General features: G+C 34.6%; 2 protein-coding genes and 1 long non-coding RNA gene across 9 annotated transcripts; 2 read left to right on the forward strand and 1 right to left on the reverse strand.

The window, feature by feature from the left end:
• Positions 1–475: 475 nt before the first annotated feature.
• On the forward strand, positions 476–4,511 carry LOC140009553 (UDP-N-acetylglucosamine transferase subunit ALG14-like). Of its 2 annotated transcripts, XM_072055475.1 has the most exons (6): positions 479–1,128; positions 1,253–1,392; positions 2,223–2,369; positions 2,483–2,542; positions 2,818–3,021; positions 4,145–4,511. In XM_072055475.1, the coding sequence occupies exons 1-5, from the start codon at positions 945–947 to the stop codon at positions 2,992–2,994; spliced, it is 708 nt and encodes a 235-aa protein (XP_071911576.1). In that variant the 5' UTR covers positions 479–944; the 3' UTR covers positions 2,995–3,021; positions 4,145–4,511. The 2 variants fall into 2 exon arrangements, with proteins under 2 accessions (XP_071911577.1, XP_071911576.1); XM_072055476.1 differs by lacking the exon at positions 2,483–2,542 and having other exon boundaries at positions 476–1,128; positions 2,223–2,414.
• On the forward strand, positions 4,049–16,751 carry LOC113691655 (uncharacterized). 5 transcript variants are annotated; one of them, XM_072055469.1, is made up of 10 exons: positions 4,049–4,190; positions 9,586–9,708; positions 12,018–12,177; positions 12,406–12,461; positions 12,632–12,691; positions 12,792–13,531; positions 14,329–14,463; positions 14,633–14,788; positions 14,877–15,071; positions 15,743–16,751. In XM_072055469.1, the coding sequence occupies exons 3-10, from the start codon at positions 12,167–12,169 to the stop codon at positions 16,595–16,597; spliced, it is 2,208 nt and encodes a 735-aa protein (XP_071911570.1). In that variant the 5' UTR covers positions 4,049–4,190; positions 9,586–9,708; positions 12,018–12,166; the 3' UTR covers positions 16,598–16,751. The 5 variants fall into 5 exon arrangements, with proteins under 5 accessions (XP_071911570.1, XP_071911572.1, XP_071911573.1 ...); XM_072055471.1 differs by having other exon boundaries at positions 14,344–14,463; XM_072055472.1 differs by lacking the exon at positions 12,018–12,177.
• Positions 16,752–16,803: 52 nt separating this feature from the next.
• LOC113692319 (uncharacterized) lies at positions 16,804–22,756 on the reverse strand. 2 transcript variants are annotated; one of them, XR_011817023.1, is made up of 7 exons: positions 22,565–22,756; positions 21,863–21,905; positions 21,665–21,756; positions 21,470–21,581; positions 20,983–21,036; positions 17,338–17,475; positions 16,804–17,190 (listed from the first exon to the last, which is right to left on the reverse strand). It is a non-coding gene; the product is annotated as an uncharacterized lncRNA (long non-coding RNA). The 2 variants fall into 2 exon arrangements; XR_011817024.1 differs by having other exon boundaries at positions 22,512–22,756.
• Between the last annotated feature and the right edge of the window lie 722 nt (positions 22,757–23,478).

A 23,478-nucleotide genomic window follows, 5' to 3' on the forward strand; every position in this document is an offset into this window, starting at 1 on the left:
TGAAAATAACTTTACCAGTCTTTCCAGTAGCATTTAGTGCCCTTGTAATAGCACATTCTTGAATGTATTAACTGAGTCATCCTGGAGTTTATCATATATATCAGTTTTGCTTTTGCACTGAATCCCATCAACTAGCTTACAGTTTGATTAGTTGCCCTTATTTTTCGGAGAAAATTTTTTACGTTTTTCATAAGCATATTTTTCAATCACTTTCTTAGCTCGTATATGTTAAATTGTTACAATATTTTTTTTTTCAAGAACTCTTAAAAATAGCAATCCACTCAGACTTGATTTTCAATATAATTTTATCCTTAAAACCGTCCCAGTGTATGTTGAATACTAATGCTTCCATTAAAGTAAATCAACAGGTAATGGTCTCATTAAAGAAATGCTAACAATTAATAATACTACCTAAGACCTGGGCAGCCTCACGCATCGCGTTTAACGAGTATATAAAAGCGGGGAAAGTCCCAATTGAACTGTAACACTTCGTCCAGTTTCCCCATTATTTTGTTAGGCACCACTCCACCACAGCTGCTGAAAGCCTGAAGCTTAGACGTTCCCTCGACAAAATCTGTTGGCTTCGCTTCCTTCTCATTTTGGTTCGCTGTTTTCAGCACCCACTAGCCACCACCGTTTACGGGATCTTCCTCTTCCTCCCTCATCTTCTCTTCACACTCCCTCGTCAAATTCCAGTCCTATTTCATTTCTTTTTCGCTCTCTTCCCCTCCTGTTCCTCTCTTCTTCAAGACTCTCTGCAACTTGTCGTTTTACCTTATCCATGGTAACCTAGGAAAACCCTTTAATTTTTCTCCATCCTGACAATTCTCTTGTCAACCCTGCTCAACCTACTTTATCTAAAATTTCCAATTAAAGAATTTTCCCCTAGTTTTATTAGCTGATTCTTTAGCTAATTTCAGTGTGATGTTGGGTAAACTGTACCTATGGAGAATAGCAACAATCATTATTGTCTCTCAATCACACCTTCAAGCTTAGAACTTTTGTCAATTATTGGGTTTATTACCTTGATCTTGATCCGGGTTTTATACATTATACATCGGAGCAGCCAACCTCGTAGTGCCTCGTCACAGCAAAAGCCCCTCAGTACCCTCATTGTTCTGGGTTCGGGTATGCATATCATTTATTATTTGATCTATTTTTGAGTTTTGGATTGTGGGTTTTGTTGATTTTTCCATTTTTATTAATGGGTTTTTTTAAATATTTTTTACTTGCAATGAATTTGTGATGGTAGGTGGTCATACAGCAGAGATGATTAATTTGTTGAACGTGCTTCAGAAAAATAGTTTTACGCCTAGGTATTATATTGCCGCTGCGACTGATAACATGAGCCTTCAAAAGGCACAAGTTCTTGAAAACTCTTGGCTCAATGAGGTATTTTGTCCCGTTTTGTGCTGTTGAGTTCTTTTTTTGTGCTGTTGAGTTTTTTTGTGCTGTTGAGTTCTTGATTACTGAATTTATCATTATTAGTAGGACTGTATTCTGTGGATACTCAAGCACAACTAATCTAGGATGTGAATCGTTGTATTTATCTATATTAGATTGAACTATTTATTAGCATAGAGAATTAATCTTCTATTGTTATTGACAAAAGATAATCGGATAAATCATTAATTTTACATCAGTGATCCAGTAAAGCTTATGAAAAGGAACGGATTGGACATATAAACATCTGTTTGGATCATTCATGTGATAAATGACAGCCTCTTTTCAGTATTTAACAGTTGGTCATCAGAATCAACCTCCTGGCTCCAAAATCCAAGTATAAAGGTTTGGTTTCCACAAGAATTGCAACTATACATGCAGGTTGCTTTGTTTTAAAATGATTTTCTTATAGCCTTGAAAACTCTGTTTGTCTCAAAGGTCCAAATGCACTATCTTTGTTCCTGTTTCTTAGTAGTTGGGTCAAATCTATCTACATCCAGCTTTTGATATACAACACTTTCTAGTGTGCTTAGTTTAGATTCTGTAGTTAATAACAGAAAATTACATGTTTCTGTTAATTCTTGTGTCTTCATGGGATGAAACACCCATCATATGTTCTTCATTTAATGAACACATTAAGTTTGTACCTGAGAGTTGGGCTACTTTTGATGGGTCCTTTTAGTTTGTTTATGTGCTATGGAGATTTCTTCCCCTACTTAGGCTGTCTAGTAGAAGAAGAACCAACGAAGGCATTCTTTAACTGCTTTCTCTTGTTTTAGGGAGGAGTTGAAGAGGTTGGATCTGCTAAATTCATGCAGATATACCGAAGCCGAGAGGTCGGTCAATCATATATAACCTCTGTTGGAACCACCTTAATCGCTTTGGCTCATGCATTGTGGCTAATGATAAAGATCAGACCTCATGTGGTATTTCATATACCTTATACACGACACTCTCTCTATAAACTACTGGTGAAGTCCTGGCTTTGTCTCCTCTTACCCTTTTGCGTTGTTGGTTCTGTTATTTGTACTCTCTGCAGATTTTGTGCAATGGACCTGGAACTTGTATACCTCTTTGCGCAATTGCTTTCATCTTCAAGGTTTTATGTCCTTCATCTGCAAGTGTCCCATACCTCAACGTTCTTTTCCAACTTCTTAATAGATCATTAGGTTCCTCTTGTTAATTTACTAGTACAACAATACAGTTATAGGTCAGTAGCTTCCTCTTGTTAATTTACTAATATGATGGCGCAGAGTTGCAAACTCAGAAGGTGGTTAAGGATTTAAGTCTCTCTATCTCTACATTTTCCACTTAACTTTGACTGTTTTGATTGTTGATGGAGTCTGCTTTAATTATGTTCTATGTTACTTTCAGATTCTTGGAATTAGATGGTCATATATATTCTATGTTGAAAGCATTGCAAGAGTGAGGAGGCTTTCTTTAAGCGCATTGCTTCTTTACAAACTACGCATGGCTGATCAGTTATTTGTGCAGTGGCCACAACTAAAATCAAAATATCATCGAGCTCATTATGTTGGGCGTCTTATGTAACTCATTCATTTTTGCAGCTGTTCAAAGGTACTTCAATGTATAAATTTCAAGTTATTGTCATATATGTGTGGTTTATAGTAGCCCTTCTGATAGGTGTCTCTTTAATTTTATGGAACCATGGTTGTCTTTGGATGCAATCTATGAAAATTAGTCAGCATTGGCTAATTATTTAGAAATGTTTTCACACCACAAAGGAATAGCATGTTAACATTAGCGTAGAAATTAAGTTCTATCTCAAAGCACATTTTACTATGTGATTATTGCATGGAGAGGCTTGTCTACAAGGCTTGATTAGATACTATCCAGATTCTAACTCACCACCCAACAGAAAGAATGTCAAACTGCACAGTTTTATATTTGATGGTTCTGACGTTGTAGCATCGAAACATAATGTATATAGACTGGAAAATTGTTAAACTAATCCTGAATGATGCTTTATAAAACTAGCCCTGTAATTATATATCCCATACTCTGCAGGTTAGTCAGAGCGAAACTGCCTTTTTGACTAATTTCATTTCCATTTTTGGTAGAACATGACTAGTATCTTGATTAAATCTTCTTAACTTATTTTAGGACTTAATGCTTGAACAAAGCCAAGTTTTCCTGGTCACAAGCACAATAAATTGATGAAAAAGTTGCATAAAATGGTCAATTATCAGTTATAATGAATCTAATGCGATTTTTTTGCCTCTTTTAAAATTTTTCCGGGTTCAGGGGTTTTTTTTTTTTTTTTTGGGGGGGGGGGGGGGGGGGGGGGGAGGGGGGTTGTTAATTTGACATTTAAGTTCAAACTTTTTTTCCGATTTGATGAGATATCCTGAATGGCTCTCTCCTTTCCTTTTTGTTTACACCATATCCTTTTCCATCTTGTTATTTCATTTCTTTCTGGGACACACTTGTTCTGGAATTCATCAGCAAATTGATAAGAATGCTCATCACTAGTGGTCTAATGCATTTCTTTTTTCTGAAATTCGGTTTCATGAAACTTGGGCTATGACTTGTGCGCCAATCATCTGGGTGGATGACTTGACTTACCGTGTATTTGATGGAGATGGTTCTATGATAAAATGTACAATTTGCAGGGAGAAAAAAATTAGCTCAGTTTTAGCTGTTCTTTGTACTCAACGGTGAATATTACTTAATGTGGCAGGGGAAGTTGACAGCAACTACCTTGGGGTTCCATCAACGGACAGCAAGTACACTGACGTATACTTTTTAGCCCTTAGTTCTTCTTTCTACAACTGCTTTATATACCAAAGCATCTTAATTTGGTATAACATTGTAAGAGATGAAGGAAAAGGCAATGTGAGCATGGAAAATAGAAATAGGTTGTAGACATGTATACCACTCTGGGCAAAACTGGTGATTTTCCGAGAAGAAGGGGGCTATTTGTGCTGATTATAGTGCGGTAAAAATTTTATTTGACACAGCTACTGACTCTTCTCTCATCAGTTATTTGTTGAATTTGATGCTCAGGAGTTTTTAAATGATTTATAACAGAACTTTGACACGCAGCATATATCATTTTCAGTATTGAAAGGGTGGCAGAGAATGTTGATTAATTTTTTTTGTGCTGCTGTAAAATATTTATAGAACTGAAAACAGTAAATCTTGTAGTGGTGGAGCTGAAAACTTTGTCATCAAGGTGCTAGTTAAATTCAAGACATTGGGATGTCCTATGCTTCTTCCTACATTTACTCTTCAGGAGAATGTTAAATGCTTAAGGTGGTACAAGACAAGGCATGGTGCCCTGAACTAGATTAATGGGTGGTGATGTGATTAAGTAGTGAGGCACAGCAGATAGTTGGGTTCTGGTTATACTCAAGAGTATGCTAGTAAGGAGATGACAGAATATAGTAGGATAAGTGGATTAGGGATTCATGGGCATTTTGAAAATTTGACTAGAATTCTGATTCATTACTCCACAACTTAATTGGTTAAGATCTATTGATTATTCAAAAGAGGTACTTTGATAAATGTTTGGGACTATCATTTGGACGTACCTGTAATTTTTCCAAACCCTAAGGAAGTAGACATCAGGAAGTCAAATTGCATAAGGTACTTGGGAACTTTTAAACATGCATGTAAATAATCTAATTAGAATTCCTCAGATGCAAATGGGATACTTGATACACGTTCTGCCATTCTAATTTCTAAAGATTTTGACTGTGATTTGGTCGTCAAATTATAAGTCCATATGATAATTTTGCCAAAATTTTAGGGGAGGTAAATGTCATTAACTCAATTATTAACTATGGCAACCAGGTCAAAGAGTTATTTAACCAATTATTACATGGGAACATGTAAGAGTTATTTACAGAGTTTTTAAGAATTGAAACTTATTAGTAATTATGGATTTGAAATATATATTATATAAAAATGTAGAAGTTATAGATAAATATGGCACTGTTTTCTTTTTCCCATCTATTGGATATATTGTTAAAGGTAAAGTTAGGAGGAGGTCCTAAAAGCTTTGCTATAATATGGGTATAGGCCTTGTTCTCTTTTGGTGTAGATTTTGTAACTGTCAATTTTGGAAAGTAATTACATAAAATAATCAGCTATCTGAAAAAGTTACTCTTTGATAGATTTTGGATTTTACAAATGAGAACATTAAAAAAAAAAAAAAAGAAAATTGGTAATGGCACTCCACTTTTTGTTAATGGTACTCTCATTACCATTTTTATCATATAATTATTATTTATTAGACTATATGATTAAAAAAGTGTCATTAATAAAAAATGAAGTGCAATTAACATTTTAAAAAAATTGATTATTCAAAATCAGAATTTAACATATGATCAACTGAGAAAGCGAATAAAAATAAATAGTTCACAGTATATGGTTAGCCTTCACCTCCTTTAGGGCTGGGCTACTGCAGCTTAGGTTGCCTAGCTCTATAGTCATTGGACTGAGCCTTAATTCATCAGAGCTCACATGAATTTCGGCCTCAATTTTGGACTCGTTTGCAATGTCAATCGAGTTTGGACTACACCAGGCTCAACCATTACTGCTCGGTTCAGAAATTATGATCTATTTTTTATTTTCTTTGTAAAATAAGATACTAGGACCTTGCAACAACAAAGGAAAAATCAATGGTCATTTTAGGAGATCATTTCCTCAATTTATATCCCATAATAATAATGGTGCTTTCAAATGATTAAAATTTTAACTTTTTTTTTCGGAAACGACAACTATAGTATATCCTAATCTATCCTACACTATGGGAGGGGGTCCAGGGGTAATCCAGAGGGGACTGAACCACCACCGGACCAAACAGGTGCATCACCACCGGATTAAAATTGTAACTTGGGTTATAACATTTTGCTCTCATGAGCTTGCGGGTAGTCGCACTTTGTCAGTTTGTCCTCTTGAATAAAACCAAAAAAAAAAAAAAAAACACTTTGCGCCCTTACCCTAGTAAATAATAGGTCCTCAAAATATGTGAAAATTTTTCTTTTAGTTTTGCTCTTAGTATTACTCACACTTTGTTCCTTTCAGCCAAAACAAATGTACACTTTGCTTTAATAATTAGCAACTCTATATATAATATATTGAACTATTAAGAAAGTTATAATATAATTTTAATATTTACAACTAACATACTTTATGCTAAAACATTATTGATGAAAAGTATCATATATATAGTTCTTCAAAATAAACTTTCTATAATATTTCTTTATAATGTAACTTTTGTATTTTTTAAGAAAGAATTAAAACCATTTATAGTTAAAAATGTGCTATAAATAATCCCATATGCCATAATATCTTTTGCAATATTTAAAATTAACCTCAAAATCTTTAACCTTAAAGAATAAAAAATGAGTTATGTAAGAATTTAATAAATTTGATATTAACAAAACATGCTGACAAAACATTATCAACAAAAAACTGAAAATCACTTGTGAAAAACTAAGCATCAGAAGATAATGTTTAATATAAGTTTAAATATAAAAATTAACAATTAGGTGTTAATTAACCTACAAGCTGTAAATATGTTTTTTAATTACAATATTTGCTCCAAGCGTAACAAAAGGTATGTGTAACAAAACATTATCAACAAAAAACTGAAAATCACTTGTGAAAAACTAAGCATCAAAAGATAATGTTTAATATAAGTTTAAATATAAAAATTAACAATTACGTGTTAATTAACCTACAAGCTATAAATATGTTTTTAAATTACAATATTTGCTCCAAGCGTAACAAAAGGTATATGTATTTTGTTGATATCAAATTTATTAAATTATTACATAACTCTTTTTTTTCGAGGTTAAAGATTTGAAAGTTTATTTTACATATTTCAAAAGATACTATGGCACAAAAAATTATATATAGTACATTTTTCTCTGTGGAAGTTTTTAATTCTATCTTGAAGAAAACTTTAAAAAATACATTGTAGGAAAATGTTAATAGTAAAGTGATTATATAGAAAGTTTATTTTAAAGAACTACATATCAATACACACACATACATACTTATATACACCTATATATATATATATATATATATATATTTCTGTGTGTGTCTCTGGTATTAAACTCGATTAAGTATAAATTTATATTTTATATAATTTAAATAAGAGGCAAAATAAACATTTCATATTAATAAAAATAAAAAAAACATATATATATATATATATATATATATATATATATATATATATATATATATATGTATATATATGTGAAGCTTGATGAGATCAATTAAGCTCGACAAGCTTTCAAGCTTTAGATGCTAAATTCGAGTTTGACTCATCAAGTAGGTCGAACTGTTTTGATTCGAGTTCAAACTTAGTCAACGCAAGTTTTATCTCGAATTTTGACTAAGTAAGCTTGAGCTACTCGATTAATTTCGACTCATTTGCACCCCTAACCCACCATCTTATAAGTTTTAGTTGTTAACCTTGGTATTGATATTAAATATGATAGTTATCAACCTCGGTGTTGACAGATCAAAAATGACTATTAATGAAGAAAATTCAAATTTAAAGCAGTTGATAAATTAAAAGACAACAAAGTGATTTTTTTAAACTCTTATCCTCCCTCTGTTGACTAGTAATTTAATGCAAGACTACCAATATAAGAAATTTTATGTAAATCAATTCACCAACTTCAATGGTGGCAAGGAAGTTAATACTATAAGTGAAAGGATAATTGATCGAACGCATGAAAAGGAAAAAGAAAAGAAATCTAGACAGCCCATTGACATAACGTGATAACCTTCTCATTTCTATTTGCATTGAAGGAAAGGAAGGGAAGCAAATGAAAAGGATACAAAAGGTTACCAATAGAAAAGAAGAGGAAATGCCACTAGAGGAAAGTGGTTTCCACTATTTTTCTTTTTTTGTTAAGTATAGAAAGAAAAGTAAGAATAAATTAGATTTGTTGTTTGGTTTAGGGAAGGAAAAGAAAGGAAAGGAAAGCGTCATATTTTTCTAAAATTTTTTCAGCAGGAAAGTGGTGGGACTTAAGAAGGGAGAAGGGGCAGGGGGGGGGGGAATTTGACCAGACGACCTCTAATTGTTGGGATCTCAATTTTAATTACTAAATAAAGGCCTCCTCAATAAGCATTAGTTACTAGATAGAACTTAAAAAAAATGAAAATTTAAATTATTTCATTTAATTTGGTTCCTTCGCTCTCCGTTTCTGGTCATAAAAATAACCATTTTCATTTCCTTTCGTTGCTCAAAATTCAGTCCGGACAAGAAAAATTAAAGCTCTCCAATTCATCTCCTTTCCTTTCCCTCACTTTCCCTCACATTCCTTCAATTCCCTAATATTGATTATATACAATTATATCTAATTGTAAGTTTGAGCTGAACTGAATTTGGCCCAAAATTCCACTATATGTGTGAGTTAGGCATGAGTTTCATAATCTGAAACCCGAAAATCTTATTTGTTTAGGACAATCCTAGAAATGGAGAATTGGAGAAATGTGAATACAATGAAGTTGTGTATAATATATTGGATTAATCTTATATATACTATCAGTATATACACTATTATTAGATATATGGCACATGTGTAATATTTGAATTTGAAATTTAAAATTTACTCACGTGTCATATATCCAACCGTGATAGTGTATACACTGACAGTGTATATAAAAATTACTCTAATATATTAGTTGGAGAAGTTTAAATGGCATAGGTTCATAATTAATTTATAGCTATGTGGATAAGATTGATATGTTTTCTTTTTTTTTTTTAATCATTGCATTCGAACTATTTTATCCTTTTTAATAGGAGTACTAAAGAAAATATTTAGAAATCCAACAAAATTGAGTGCAAAATAGGTTCAAATTCAAACTAACAAATATTTAAAAAAATTAAGATAAAATAAGAGCAAAATTGAAAAAGAACAAAATGCCAACAAAAATATGTGTAAGCGTCATTATCCTACTAAGAAACTCGGTGAAGTCATGGTCATAGAAATCCAACTGGGTCCATCTACCATTAACTCCCATACGGACAAGATTTTCATGCCAACCGTGCCCTTCCATCTGCCAATAATCACAACAGTGCCCTTCCATCTACCAATAATCACAACAGTGCCACTGATGCTTACTTCTTACTTCCTCTGCATGCAGACAGCCGCTCTGTCCTCTCCCGATAAACTCTCCCCTTCCTCGTTGCTGTCACCATCAATCGCTCCCAAATTTCAGTGCGTGATTGTGTGTGAGCTCTTCCGTCGTCTTTTCGATCATTTTCAGGTACAATGCTTTGGTCTTCACTTCGCAAAATTTCAGCTTTTTACTGTTGCTAGTAATTCATTAGAGCTCTGTTGTTGGAGTGGGCGAGGAAAGATGGGATTTTTTTGGATTGTTTTTGTGGCTGTGTGAGTGAAATATGAAATTCTTCGAACTAGCGAATTCTTTTGTTGTTTTCTTTAGTTTGGAATGAGTAATCATAGTTCTGCATTGCTGAATTGTTTGATGTTGCGTTTATGCTATCAAGGCTGCCTAGATGATTGATATAATTGGGGATTTTCTGCCTTTTTTTTTGCCTTTACCGTTTGCTTTTTCGGATTTTGATTTTTTCCAGCAGTTAAATTTGTGCATGCTTGTGAATTATGTGCAAATGTATAAGTGCAGGTGTAAAATTATCTTTTTTTATCTTTAATTTTGTTTTTCTATGTCTATTTTAGATACAAATGTTTTTAAGTGTGCGTGTGTATGAAAGATGGTGGGAGTTTTTTGCCATGTATTCTTATCATATGCGTGGGTATCAATTATCAAAGATGGTTGGGTCCTTGGAAAAATGTAAATGTGTGCTTCTGTTCTTGCATTAGAGATGGTGGTGAGGCTATTGGCACATCTTATTATATGGAGAGAGTGTGTGTGTGGGCTTGGAAGATTGCTGAGTTCTTGAAGAGATACAAGTGTATGTCTCTCTACGTGTAATTAAAAAGGTGACAAAATTTTTAAATGTGCATATTTGTAATGTGTCTGCGCGTGCGCGCATGTTTATGTGCTTCAGAGATGGTGGAGAATTTTCACATATATATTGGCAATGCATATGCAAGAAGATGTATCATATGCATATAATGTATCACTTGTGTGCGCACCTTTATACTTGCTACAAATGAATTAACTTATCTGGCTTAAATTATTCAATTTTCTGATATTTTAGGGATGAGATTTGTTATAAAAAAAATTAGATCGGGGTAATATTGATTTCAAATGTGGGGATGCTTCAATTGACTGTCGAATTCTTCCACTCATCCATGGCCTTATTCTAGTAAAAGTCAAACAAATTTCTTTCTTATTTCTGTTGATATTCTTCTGGTATCTTTTGTCATGTAACTGTTGTCATCTTTTCTTATTTTTTGTTTCTAATTTTTGCATCCTTAATAGACAAAGGTCTAGTTAGAGCGTTTGCTGTGGCTATGGATGAATTAGTTCTTCTTTTGTACGTTTTGTCTGTTTTCCTCTTTTTTGTGTAATTCCCGTCTATTCTTGTTAAGGGAATGATTTTTCTAATGACAGCCGCCTTATTTGAGTATTTATGTACATGTCTTCTTTGTTCCCTTATACAATGCTACATGTACGTAACATATTTACCATTCAATCTAATGTGAAAAAAGTTGAAAGCTGATGCGCAAAAGTCAATTTCATTTGCCATGTTTTAATATTTCATCTTTGCGTATGCAATCCAGTATTGAGCTCGCTAATTAGATTCTTAAGGAGAATAATTTTGGGATGGTTTATAGGCCAAAATTCCTAATGGAACAAGTCTGGGGAAAGTGTATAACTTACAAGGATCTTCTTCCCTAATGCTACAGAGCAATGGTACCATTGGGGTGGGTAGACACTTCTTGCAGTTGATCAACACCTTCTCCGTTACTGTTAACAACTCATCCATTTTGTTCCCCATATCCTTTCTTGCTAGATGATATTTCTGCCTAAATATTCAGTATTTGTTTTAAACATATGGGAATTAGAGGTGTTCTTCAATTAGTAGCTCTTCCAATTACAGTATGGTACTACTAGTTTCCATTTAGTACTAAATGAAAAAGTTGAAATGATACCTGGGGAATTCATTCCAGTAAACTAATATGTAAGATGGAGGAAATGAAAGCTATGTTCAGAAGTAAACAGGTCACCAAATCTAAGATGCTGTTGTTTCACATGATTTCTTCTGGAGCTTCAACACTGTATGCAACTGAAAAAAACATTCAAACACAAAAACAAAAGAAGCATTCTAGAAAACTGAAACTCCTAACATGCTACATAAACCAGGACATACTGCTGGATTTAGACAACTTTATTCCAACTTTTAGCTGTGAGACCTGCTTTTGTTTTATCTTTGCTGTTTTCAGAAGATAACTTGAGGTTGCTCACCATATCTGAATATTTGGATGAGACTTGCCTTACATATCTATTGTTTCCAAACTGCCGCATGAGATGGTAAACTAGCCCTCACGACCCAGAGGACAAAGCTTTTCTCAGTATATGCTGAGTATCATAATTAATGGTGGAAACACTATAAGAGAATTCATGAAATGACTGCAATGTTTCAGAAATATTCCATCTAGAAGAACTCAGAATGAGACAATGGAAAGCATGAAAGTTTGCTTTTAACCAAAGACTCAGTTTTAGATTAGACTCTCCAACTGTGAAAATTAGACAGGAGGGGAATGCCGGCCAATGACTTGGATGTATAATCTTCATGCTATCAAGGTATAATATAATCTGCATGCTAGCAGGATCACTGTTGCGTGGGATGAACTATCTTGTCCTAAGTTAATGCTGAGATGGCTTTTTAATCATCTTTCTTCTTTGAAAAATCTGGATGTGTATACTACTGATATTTCTTTATTTACAGATTCAACAACAGATATCTGTTGGAAACATTTTCTCTGTATCACCAAAATATTTTATCATCATATTTTCGTACTCATATTGCAGGTCGAAATTGACTAAGACTATGGATTCTTCTCTCTGGGATCCACCAATTTGTGAAGGTTGCTCTGCCTTGTTATTTTTTTAGCTAAATGATTCAAGTTACTACTGGTGGTTGTTTAGACTGAAAAAATTACTGGAACTCTGTATAGATTCGAATTTTGCAAGATGGAAATTTTCTATTTCACTAAAGCTGATTTCTTAGTTTTGTTTGTGTAATTTTTGGTTACAGCTGACAGTGCTGATTTTAAAGGAAATTGGCAGTCTGATTTCTCCTCTGGTGTGGGGTGCGGTAAGTTTATCCCCTTTACAATGTTTGCTAATCAGTTTCTTTAGGGACTTTTTTTAGACTGACTTAAGGTCCCCTCTTTTCCATTATATGTGTGTCATAGATGTCATGGAAGAAGAAGCTATAAATGAAAGGTGTTGTATCGAAGTGCTGAAAAAATTGATACCTAAGGCTGATGCCGAGATAAAGGAACTTGAGGAAGAAATTATATTTCTTCAGGCCCAAGTGGCTTTGGAAGATGATGCTTGGGCTAAGATATGCTTTGATACTTTGACAGAGAGGACCAAGGCGCTAGATATCTCGATTCAGAGATTGAAGAATGAAAAAGTGCAACAGCAACAAGGACAGGCGTCTAGTTCCCAAACACATGGAGATCCTGCTCAGAATGAAAAACAACAAACAGAAACTGAACTAAACTTTTGTTTCCAAACAGATGGAGATCCTGCTCAGAATAAAAAACAACAAACAGAAGATGAATTGGATGTTTGTTTTCAAACAGATGGAGATCCTGCGAAAATTGAAAGCCTACAAACAGAGAAGGACCTTGATTCTCACATCCAAACATGTAAGGAACCTTCTCAGAACCAAAAAATACAATTGGAACATGAGATGCGTGTTCTTTGCCAAACACATCTAGAACCTGCTCAGATTGAAAACCTGCAAGCGGAACATGAGCGGGATTTTAATTTCCAAACAAATGGAGATCCTGGTCAGGATGAAACACTACAAATGGAACATGAAATGGGTGTCCCTCACCACAAACATGGAGAACCTGCTCCGAAACTGAGTGAAATACTAAAAGCTCTTCTGGAAAAGTACTACTTTCCAAACAGAGATAAGCAGGTTTGTGTAATACCTCAATTTTATTCTGTTGCTCTGCTGCCCCACTAAGCAAGTTGGCATGGTTAATTGATTAGACATAGTTTTTCATATTACCCTCTACTATCCCCTGGTTTTTCTTGTTTGTAAATAAGTGCAATAGTTGATGTGAAGTGAAGCGGCTGAAAACCTGTTCTGGATTATTTCTGGTCATGTCACTTTTCAGAATATGTATAAATTTCCTATCCAATACCTGAAGATATTTGAGACCTTAGCTGCTAAATGCTTCCTACCATGTTCACTGGTATTAAGCATCTCAAAAGCCAGATAGATGTATGACTGAAAGAGTATTATCGGGTGAGGTATTTGAGAACTTATTCAAAGTAACTTTCAGGGAAAGAAAACCTTTTCTTTTGCTCTAGGACCAATCAACATTTTTTTAAGCATTAAGGAAGTAAAACAGCTTCATCGATTACATGAATTAGATCAGGTGAACAAATCACTTTTCGCTTCCTCTTGTTCATCACGTTTTCTGGGGAATAATGGTATGGGCTATTGCGGATTTAAATTATAATCATGACTTTGCATGCCAACGTGATGTACGCTAGTTGAATTGTAGTTTGTTCTTTTAATTTAACATCTTCTGCACTATTTGTATATGGTATTGCTGGCAAATGTGATGTCAAATACACCATCTTTGCCGATATGTATCACTGGACATTTGATGTCGACTTGGTGCTTGGAATTTGTTGTGTGTATTATTTGTTTCTTTTAAGACCTCATTTAAGTAACAATCACTTTTCGCTTCCTCTTGTGAGAAGCTCACCGCTCTCCAGTCCACAGATGAGACCGGCTTGAGCAATGCTGAAGCAATAGCCTGTGTTGCTAAATCCTTGGAAGAGATTGCCGAACCTTTTAATCTGGAAGTTTCAGAGGATGCGGAAGAGAAAGACCAGGTAAAGACAACCTCTTTGCATTATTTTGCAGTTCCTAGCATGGCTGCCCTGCGAAATCTGTCAAGTGCTAGATTTGAATTCGCAATTCTAACTTGTGACTCGTGTAGACTACAAGATATCCTTTCTCTTTGTTACATTTTCATATTGGTTTTCTCCAAACAATGATCAGAATGGAGATACCACAATCATCAACTCATTCCCAAATCTTTCTGAACATGCAAGTGAAGCATCCACCAAGAGAAAAATGATGGAGATTGATTCAAGCGGAATACATGATTCAACGACCGAGTCAGAGAAGAGGATGTATACCCCAGACATTCAGAAGGTACCTACCAATCGGTCGTCAAATTAGGAATCAATTATTATAAATGTACAAATTTCTTTTGACTTTACTGCTCTCATACAACAAACAGGAAGCAACTGCTATGATGATGGATACCAGTGCGAATGCCTTGAGCTACATAGCTGGTTCAAGCAGTGGAACAGTGGGCTGCAATCTTTCTGAAGAAACAAGCGGGGCAGTCACAGTACAGAATTTCAGAATTAAAAGCACTAAGTTGAAGCCATCTCCAAATCCCGCCGAAACCACCATTACAGAAACTGATATGGTATGAGATGTTTCTTATGTACTCGAACTGATAAACAAGTTAGGCCTAATCATTTGTGAGACTCTTGGTTTCTGGTTTCTTTAGTTTGATGTAAGCATGTACTATACCTTTTTTCAAGCTGAGGAGGCGACAGTAATGTATCCCTTTCGAGCACCCTCATATCGTTTAACTCACTGAGACGTGACTTATCAGTTGTACCTGTTATTATATTGTGAATAAACATATCTTATAATTACTATATTAATACTAATTCTTCTGAATTCTATTAGTTACTCTGCTTGAGAATTGAAATTCTCAGTGTTGGTCGAAATATCGATATATCACATTTAAATATCTAAACGAGGATGTAGAATATATGCACCATTTGCAGAATGAAATTATGTGCGTTAATGTATTTTTTCTTTATCTTTTCTTGAATTTTTTTTTGTCTATTGCTTTTGTATTCTGATTCAATAAAGAAATAATTTTTTTCCATAAAATTACTTGTTAAAATCCTAACGAATAAAGACTTTTGGCAAAAATGGGATTTTGGGTTTTCACAAATTTTCCCCCCTACAAAGTATGAGGAGGATTCAATATCTACATGGTAAATTTTCATTTCGGAGATGATTCTTATATGACTAAGAAACCGTGTTGCATCTTCTTTTCTTTTCTTTTTTTTTTTTTTTCAGAGCATCTTCCAGCTTTCAGATATCACTTCAGTTTGCATGACAGATCCTGTAGATCGGAAGGTTAAAGAGGTTGATATAACCAACTCGAAAGAAGCCGAATTTCCCCTCCTAATGAAGCAAGAAGATTGGTGGCTTTTTGATTTCGAATGGGCACTTGGAGAATCATCTTCAGAGGTGTTCAATAGCACGACCAAAGAGCCATTGCTGAAGGAGAGACAGAAGCCACAACTGTTGAATCAAACACATCATATTGAAGGAGTTGGAGCAGAATCATTCACGTCAAACTCCTTGAAGTCAGGGATTCCCGAACACAGAGACAGGCCCTTCCCCATGTTTGAGTTGGGACTACTTCCAGAATCGTCCCTTGGTATGGAAATGGGGTACAAACCCCCCACTATGAAAAGTTTCAAGAGGATCCTTGATGAGAATAATTCTATGAACAAAAAAATAAAAGAGGAGACTCGTATAGACTTCAGTGGAGAGAAAAGTTGCAATGTTGTTTCGGCTTGTCAGTCACCAGGGACCAGGCAGAAATCTGTGCTCCCCCCATTGATCAAGAAAGGCGAAGAGTTGGGCAATCTCCAAGTCACTCGGACGATGCAAGAGGGCAGGCTGAAAGGTTTGGTCAAGGAGGAAATCGATCGGATCTCCAACTTTCATGCAGCGAATGAATTTGGAGTTAAGAAGCCTCTCAAGTTACTCTCTTGTACAACATCCGTGGCCACAATGAATCTCGAGTTTTTGTCGATGGCTCAACTCAGAGCCATGGCAAAGGAACGCAACCTCAAAAGGTACTCTAAACTCAACAAAAGTGACTTGATCAAGTTTCTTAATTTCCCACCTTCAGCCATTTAATTTCCCTTGTGATTGCAAACATACTCAGTTACTATAGAAGTCGCACGTACTTATTTCTGCTTCGGTTTTTAGCCATTTTACAGAAAATGCCATTATAAACTTTAAGAATGTGGAAGTGTGACTCATCTGGATAAAATTTTGATGATTTTTGGTACTCTGTTGGTTTCTTTTTGCCGTGGAGCTCGATATTTGACCGGGCCATAATGTTGCTGGTGATTTAACTGCATATGGATATTATTATTCACGACAGTGCATTCTAGATATAAGGATTCTGTGAAATTCCACACTTTCTGTGGTTATAATTCAACCGCACGCAGGAGGCAATTCAGCAGATTATGTGGTAGCAACACCCCCAACTGTTATCAGCAAATCTATTGAGTTGGCTTATGATAAGTAGTAGTTGCAAAGCAACTCTTTCCGTGTTTGATAAATCACCAGCAGCTACAGAAAAACCAGAGGCATCACCTTTTTCTCTCAGACCGATCTTCTAAATTGTTTAGCAGTATCAGGGAAGTTACAAAGCCATTACCGTTTTCCCTCAAGGATTGATACAGTCAGCACTTGCTCTCCTTTAGCTTTCAGAAAGTATCAATCTGATTCCGGATGAATTCCATGTTACAGCATAAAGACAAATTTAGAGAATGAGGGTATTGTCAGGATTCGGAGTTTTCAACTGAGTGATGAATTGGGGGTTTATCTTATCATTTTGAAATCAAAGGCCAAAACAATCCGAGACTTACCTGCATTCAGTAGTCCAAAGAGAGACCATTTGCAGGTACACAAATTTGAAGAAAGCTAAAAAATAAACCATTGGGAGTTTATCTGCTGCTTTTGATCATGGTGCACTTTCAGGTCACAAAATGGAATATCATTCTTCCCTGCAAACAACAATAAAACACAAGAATCAAACAAAAAATTCTTAGAAAGAAAAATAAAACACAACAAAGAAAAGTTTTGGCACTTAAATATTTTCCTAATCTCAACCTATCCCACATCTAGACTTATCCAGAACTAAGAAAAGTATCTCTCTTCAGAGGCAGAATCTAAAACTCACCTTTCTGAAAGATTATGGGCAATGCCAGAACTTTACAACGCACGACAGTCAAAAGTAACAAGATAGTAATACGAAGTTGGTGATTCTCTTCTCTCTCTCTCTCTCTCTCCCACAGCCCCCCCCTCGCTCCCCCCTCAGCCCCTCCACTTCCCACCAAAAAAGAAATATCCCAAAAAAAAAATTCTATATTCAGGTGCTGAACCTGGACATATATCATATCAAAATTTGAAGTACGCAGTATAAGATCTACTTACCAATGAAACAGGGCATTATGACCACATTGTCTCAACATTAATAATGTGTCACAAAGCATAGAAGTTTGTCTATATGCCCAATATCAGAATAACTAAACCAAAGAGATCCATGTAGGAATGCACTAAATTACCCAAGGCACAAATTCCAAGTGATTTTAAAATAAGTGCTACAATTAGAAAGAAAATTGCACACGACAACTTCAAGAATTATCTAATGAGACAAAATAGAAAGCAGACAACACTCATTTCAGTCATCTTCCTCCATGATAATGGCTCCAAACAAACAGTGAGTACATCTGTCACTGACCTGGAACCAGACTTGCTTTGGAAAGGTCTACATTTACTATATCCATTCCCGAAAGATAAACTAATTTCTTACCCCGTTCCTTGTCCTTAATTTTCTCTGATCTATCATTTAGAACTAATTTGGATTTGATTTTAGCCATTGGTTAAAATCGAAAGAGTCAAACATCCACCTTTATAAACCAGGCTAGAGGCATAGGCTGACATTCAGAGCATTACTCTACTCAAATCCCTATTTACAGAAAATCTACAAGAGTTGCACTAAAAAATTAACATCTTCTCCACGAACCTTATTAAATCAACCCCAAACTTTAATAACAGTAATGTCATTCAGACACATGCAATCAGAAAGTAGACTGAAGAACTCCAAGTTATCATGATTCATGTATATTTGTGATGAAGGCTTGCAAGGATCTTTCTGATGAAGCTTATTTGAGGTTTTTCAATAAACTTCTCGTTTGCAGGGGTAAAGACTTTTAACACACTAACTCAATCACTAAAATAACCAAACTGGAAGTGTAGAAATTCAAAAGTACCCTGAAAATGTAAAATATTCCATTTCAAGAAATCTAAGATATTTAATTTGCAATATAAGACTTTTCAAAGTACACAACTCCCCCAAATTAACTTTTTATGCCATTTTGGCAATTGTATATATTCCATTTCAAGAAAGTGGGTATACTAGTAATAAAGAAATAGCTCAATTTGAAAGTGAAGTTATTTAAAAGAATAAGTAATTAATCATGTAAGTAGAAGGGACAAAACAAGAGTGGGGCTGCATGAGACCAACCAAGTTCCCTCCATTCCAAGTAAATAGGTTAATATCCAGATAAAGCTTGAGAAACTAGACTCCACAACTACTCATCAGCATGAGCTACACATCATTCTCCCCCGTCACCACAGTACAACCACCCAGAAGCAAAAAGTTCAGCTTTTCACCCCAAATGGATGTTTACAGCTGGTTAAGTGCAGTTCCCAGGCATGCAGTTCTATTCTCCATATAAATGATAAAATGGACACTGCTAATCTAGTAAATAAATGGTGTAGGTAGTGTCCACCTTTACATAAGAATGCCCTAGCCACGTATTAACATCAAGACAAAATGATCGTGTTACATATGTATACTAATAATTGTCTTGGTGACTATAGAATCATTTGTATAATTCTGAGTAAAAAAATTCTTTCTTCAGTAAGCTAACAGCATATTTACCCTTCTCGCTTTTTCTTATCCATGTTTGTCCTTTTGTAGTTTAAAGGTGACTGAGAAGACAAAAGGTCAGATGCCTGAAGAATCTAACATGTGGATTGTCAATCGAGAGTAATAGAGGTCTGAGATGAAGATCAAATCACTCATTTAGTTCTTCTAAAAACGCACTTCCTTTTTTATGTAGGTTCCCAAAAAAAGAATCCCTAAAGTTTAATCTCCACTTTCTAAATTTTTTGACACAATACAGTATGATGAAAGAAATACTGGTGAACTAAAATATCAATGGAAAACCTATTCAACTTCATCCAATGGGTGATAGTAACTCTGACATGCTTTATCACAATGATCATTCTCCAAATATGGCCCCGCATTTAGATTTTTGAGTTTTTCATTTGACGTGTAACCCTGACTACCATATCACATTTCTTCATTTAAATACAGTGTTTATGTCAAAAGGAACTGCAGCTAAGTGCTAACTGCAAAACTTATCCGTTTCTTATTCTTGTTTGTTCTAATGCTGCACCCTCCACAAATCGCTATGAACGTCTTTTATGATGTTAACAAGTCATCTTCCCATTTTTCTTACCAAAGCATATTCTTCTACATCCCCCTAGGTCTTGTGATAAAGTGACAAAGATTGGAGGTGATATCATGAGTCAGAAGATTCAACCTCCTAGTATTCACTTTAATTCTCTGTAGCCAAGTTCTAAAGTGGATTCAATATCTCGCTCAAGTAAACTTGAAAAATCTTATCCTCAACCATTTCAGGAGCAAGTACAATTCATGAAATGACAAAGTCATCCAAACTCATCAAAGTTCTCAAACTTTGAAGACAATAGTTAACTGGTGTGTATATTCTCCTTAGAGTAACCTTCAAAATGTTCTCCTCAACCATTTCCAGAGCACGTATTATTGGTAAAATATCTAAAGCATCTGAGGTCATAAAAGCTCTTAAACGTTGAAGATGGTGCTTGGAACATGCACTATAAAACTACTCTACCTACTTTGCAGGATAAATGCAAACTTAACCTTATCCATATTAGAAATCAGTTTTAACCAGCAGAGCAATTGCACCAAGTGACAAACTGCAATTGGACTTCCCCAAGTTGATATGCCATATATGACAACTGAAGGCGGTGTACTTCCTATGGACAACCTTAGCCTCCTGTTGCTTGCCAATTCTCATTGAACTAACCAATCTACGACATGGCAAGACTAAAGAGTTCAAAGCCCTATCAATTAAAATTACTGATCAATCCACTTATGAATAAGCTAACTGCAAGAAAATCCAAATAGGAGACTAAAGAGTTTACTTGGTGAAAGGTAAGAATGCCAAACTTAAATGTATCTGCTTGATTATAAAATAAGCCTAGAGAAAGCCATCAAAACTATTGCTTGTTCTGCACGTCTTAAGCTGTGCCAGAATGATGAATATAAAACCTTTTATGGCATCTAAGAACAGCAGTCGATGAACATAAATTAGTATTAAATGACTATCCAAATACTTCGCAAAAAGATAAGCTTGAACGAGCAAACTAAGTTGTCACAGAGATAGAAAGCTATTTACCAACTTGCATATTCCAACTTGATAGAGATAAATGGAGCTAAGTCCCAAAAGTCCCTGAAAAGTAGCATGTACAAAATTATGCAAGAGTACTAGAAAAATAATCAATTCATTACAGAAAATTAAATAAAATAAAAAAGAAGGTTGTAAAACTCCTCAGAGATGACTTGTACTGTTCTATATGTAAGATGAAAAGGCCATTCAGATAAAACATGTAAGATTCATGTCAAGCGTAACTTTGTCTGAACTCCACATGAATTGTTCAGAAGTCTTTCAAATCAGGGAACTAGTGATGACAAATATTAAAAACACTTGCCAAATGGAGAAAAAAAAAATTAAAAGAAAGCTAACACTTGTTTTTAGGGCAATGAAATTCTTCAGGACTTTGCTTCAAATTCCAAGGTCAAGCTGAATCTCAAAGCCTTACCGTATAACATGAATGAGTAAATTTCTCAAGAAATAATAAGCATTGTAGGAATATTAGTGTTACCTCACGTAGATTGTAACATACAATCAGTATCCTTTAGTGCTCAAACAAGATGTGTTATACGATATTGGAGCTTGGCATTTTCTGCATGTAGCTGCTTTAGCTCTTTCTGAGCCTAAAAGGGATATAAAACAAGACTGGGTTACCTTTTTAGCACTATTTAACATGCAAAAATTAAAAAAACCGCACAAAGCACACCTTTTCTCTTTCTAAAGCTTGCTCCGCTTTCACATTTTCTAGCTTTGACTAAAGCTCACGAACCTTATTCAATAATTTCTCATTCCCAGCATCTGAAGAAGCATATCGATATGAAGAAAAGGTTAAGGATGAGTTAATCAGTAGATGTCAGAAAATTCAAAATGAAATCCGTTGAAATGCATTGATGGTTAAACCTACTTCTGTCACTAGCAATAGCAGCTTCAAGTCTTTCCAATCGAGTCTACATGACAAAGAAGGAAATTTCAATCAGTAAAACCCCTATCGTCAACAAAAACGAGGACAGATCTCCCAAACTGTCATTTGATTAACATATTACCCCTAAAAGCTTAGTGCACGCTACAATTATTAATAAAGCAAAGCGTAAAAAGTAGTATTCGAATACAAGAAAATAGTATTCTACAATTCTGTAACTTCATTTACATGCCAAACACAAAAGAATCCACTACACAAGGGTGTGTTTGATTCCTCAAAGAGAGTTGAATTGTATACCATAGGATTTAAGTAAAATTTCTATAGACAAGTCCAATTCTAGTGCAACTCCAATTCTCACAAGGAACCAAACAAAAACATCAAACAGAAGAATCCGAAGCTCCCAATTTAGATTCCTGGACTAATTTAATATCTGATTCATATATTTATAATTCGTAAACATGATTGATGCATCAGTAAAAGAAACGTCAAAATAAATTCATCAAACTAGTCTAAGAACTCCTGGTAAAGCCCTTCAATAATTGGATTAAAGCATGAGAATTGATACAAGAAATATTAAAGCATAACATATCAATGACAAGTAATTAAAAAAAAAAAGAAAAGAAGAGAAAAGCACCAAGATTTAGACCCATAATGTGGGAGTTAACGAGCTAAAAAGAGATCAGAAACCTCAGCCTCAGAAGCTCGCTGGTGAAAGGATTTGCAGATTTCGGGCAGATTGTTTTCTGCCATTGGAGTAGATGAAGGCAGCTGCCCGCGTGCCAAGAGACAAAAGTGTCCGGTTTTCGGAGAGTTCGAGGTTGGGAAAGGGAATAACCAAAACTTTTTTTCTTTTTGGGTTCTCTCATTTGGGTATGGGAACAACTCAACAAAGTTGTACCAAAAAGTACTACACAATCGGAGTATTTGTTCATCATGCCACCATAAAAAAATTGAAAAAATAAAATTAAAAACACATGCACAGTAGGAGTAATTGGAACAAGTCAGTAACTTTATAGTACAAGTGTACACAAATGGAATTTTGGATGCAACTTGGAAATCTATCTACACATTTACACAAATGATGCATAAATTACAATCAATTTATATACAAAGCATGAGATATTTTTTTTGTGTTGAAATGGGAGTGTTTGGATGTCAATTATATGAAACAATTATTTAATTTATATCATTAACACATTTTCTCATCTATTTGTCTTTCTAATCATCTGTTTATCTCACGTTACAAAAAGGTACTATAATGTCAAAATAAATAATTTTTTTTTTCAAATAATGGATATCTCAATACCCCGATATGTTGATTTATATTTTATTACTGGGGAGGGAGCGCCCGCGCATTGCACTAGTGTTAGGTGTCTGTGATTAAAGAGAATTTTAAAATAGTTCTTTGTTGGTGGTTATGTTGTTATTTTGTAAAGTTTCAAAATTATTTAAATTGGAAGAAGAGTAAGTGAATGAAGATAAGAATGGGATATTATATTAAACGATAATATTTCATAGCATAGGTTTCAATAGTAGATTGTCTACAAAGGTTATTTAAGTCTCCCTTTCTTTAGATTATTATTCAACTTGCATTTCATAGG

The sequence above is a fragment of the Coffea arabica genome, chromosome 6e, assembly GCF_036785885.1.
Source record: "Coffea arabica cultivar ET-39 chromosome 6e, Coffea Arabica ET-39 HiFi, whole genome shotgun sequence".
Classification (NCBI taxonomy): Eukaryota; Viridiplantae; Streptophyta; class Magnoliopsida; order Gentianales; family Rubiaceae; genus Coffea; species Coffea arabica.

Excerpts from the sequence above, each read along its gene's own strand:
- LOC140009553 (XM_072055475.1), top strand. The coding sequence starts at position 945 with ATGGAGAATAGCAACAATCATTATTGTCTCTCAATCACACCTTCAAGC. Across the intron at positions 1,129-1,252 it reads CCTCATTGTTCTGGGTTCGG|GTGGTCATACAGCAGAGATG; the intron begins GTATGCATATCA and ends TTGTGATGGTAG. Across the intron at positions 2,543-2,817 it reads CAATTGCTTTCATCTTCAAG|ATTCTTGGAATTAGATGGTC; the intron begins GTTTTATGTCCT and ends TGTTACTTTCAG.
- LOC113691655 (XM_072055469.1), top strand. Across the intron at positions 12,692-12,791 it reads CTCCTCTGGTGTGGGGTGCG|ATGTCATGGAAGAAGAAGCT; the intron begins GTAAGTTTATCC and ends TGTGTGTCATAG. Across the intron at positions 15,072-15,742 it reads CCATTACAGAAACTGATATG|AGCATCTTCCAGCTTTCAGA; the intron begins GTATGAGATGTT and ends TTTTTTTTTCAG.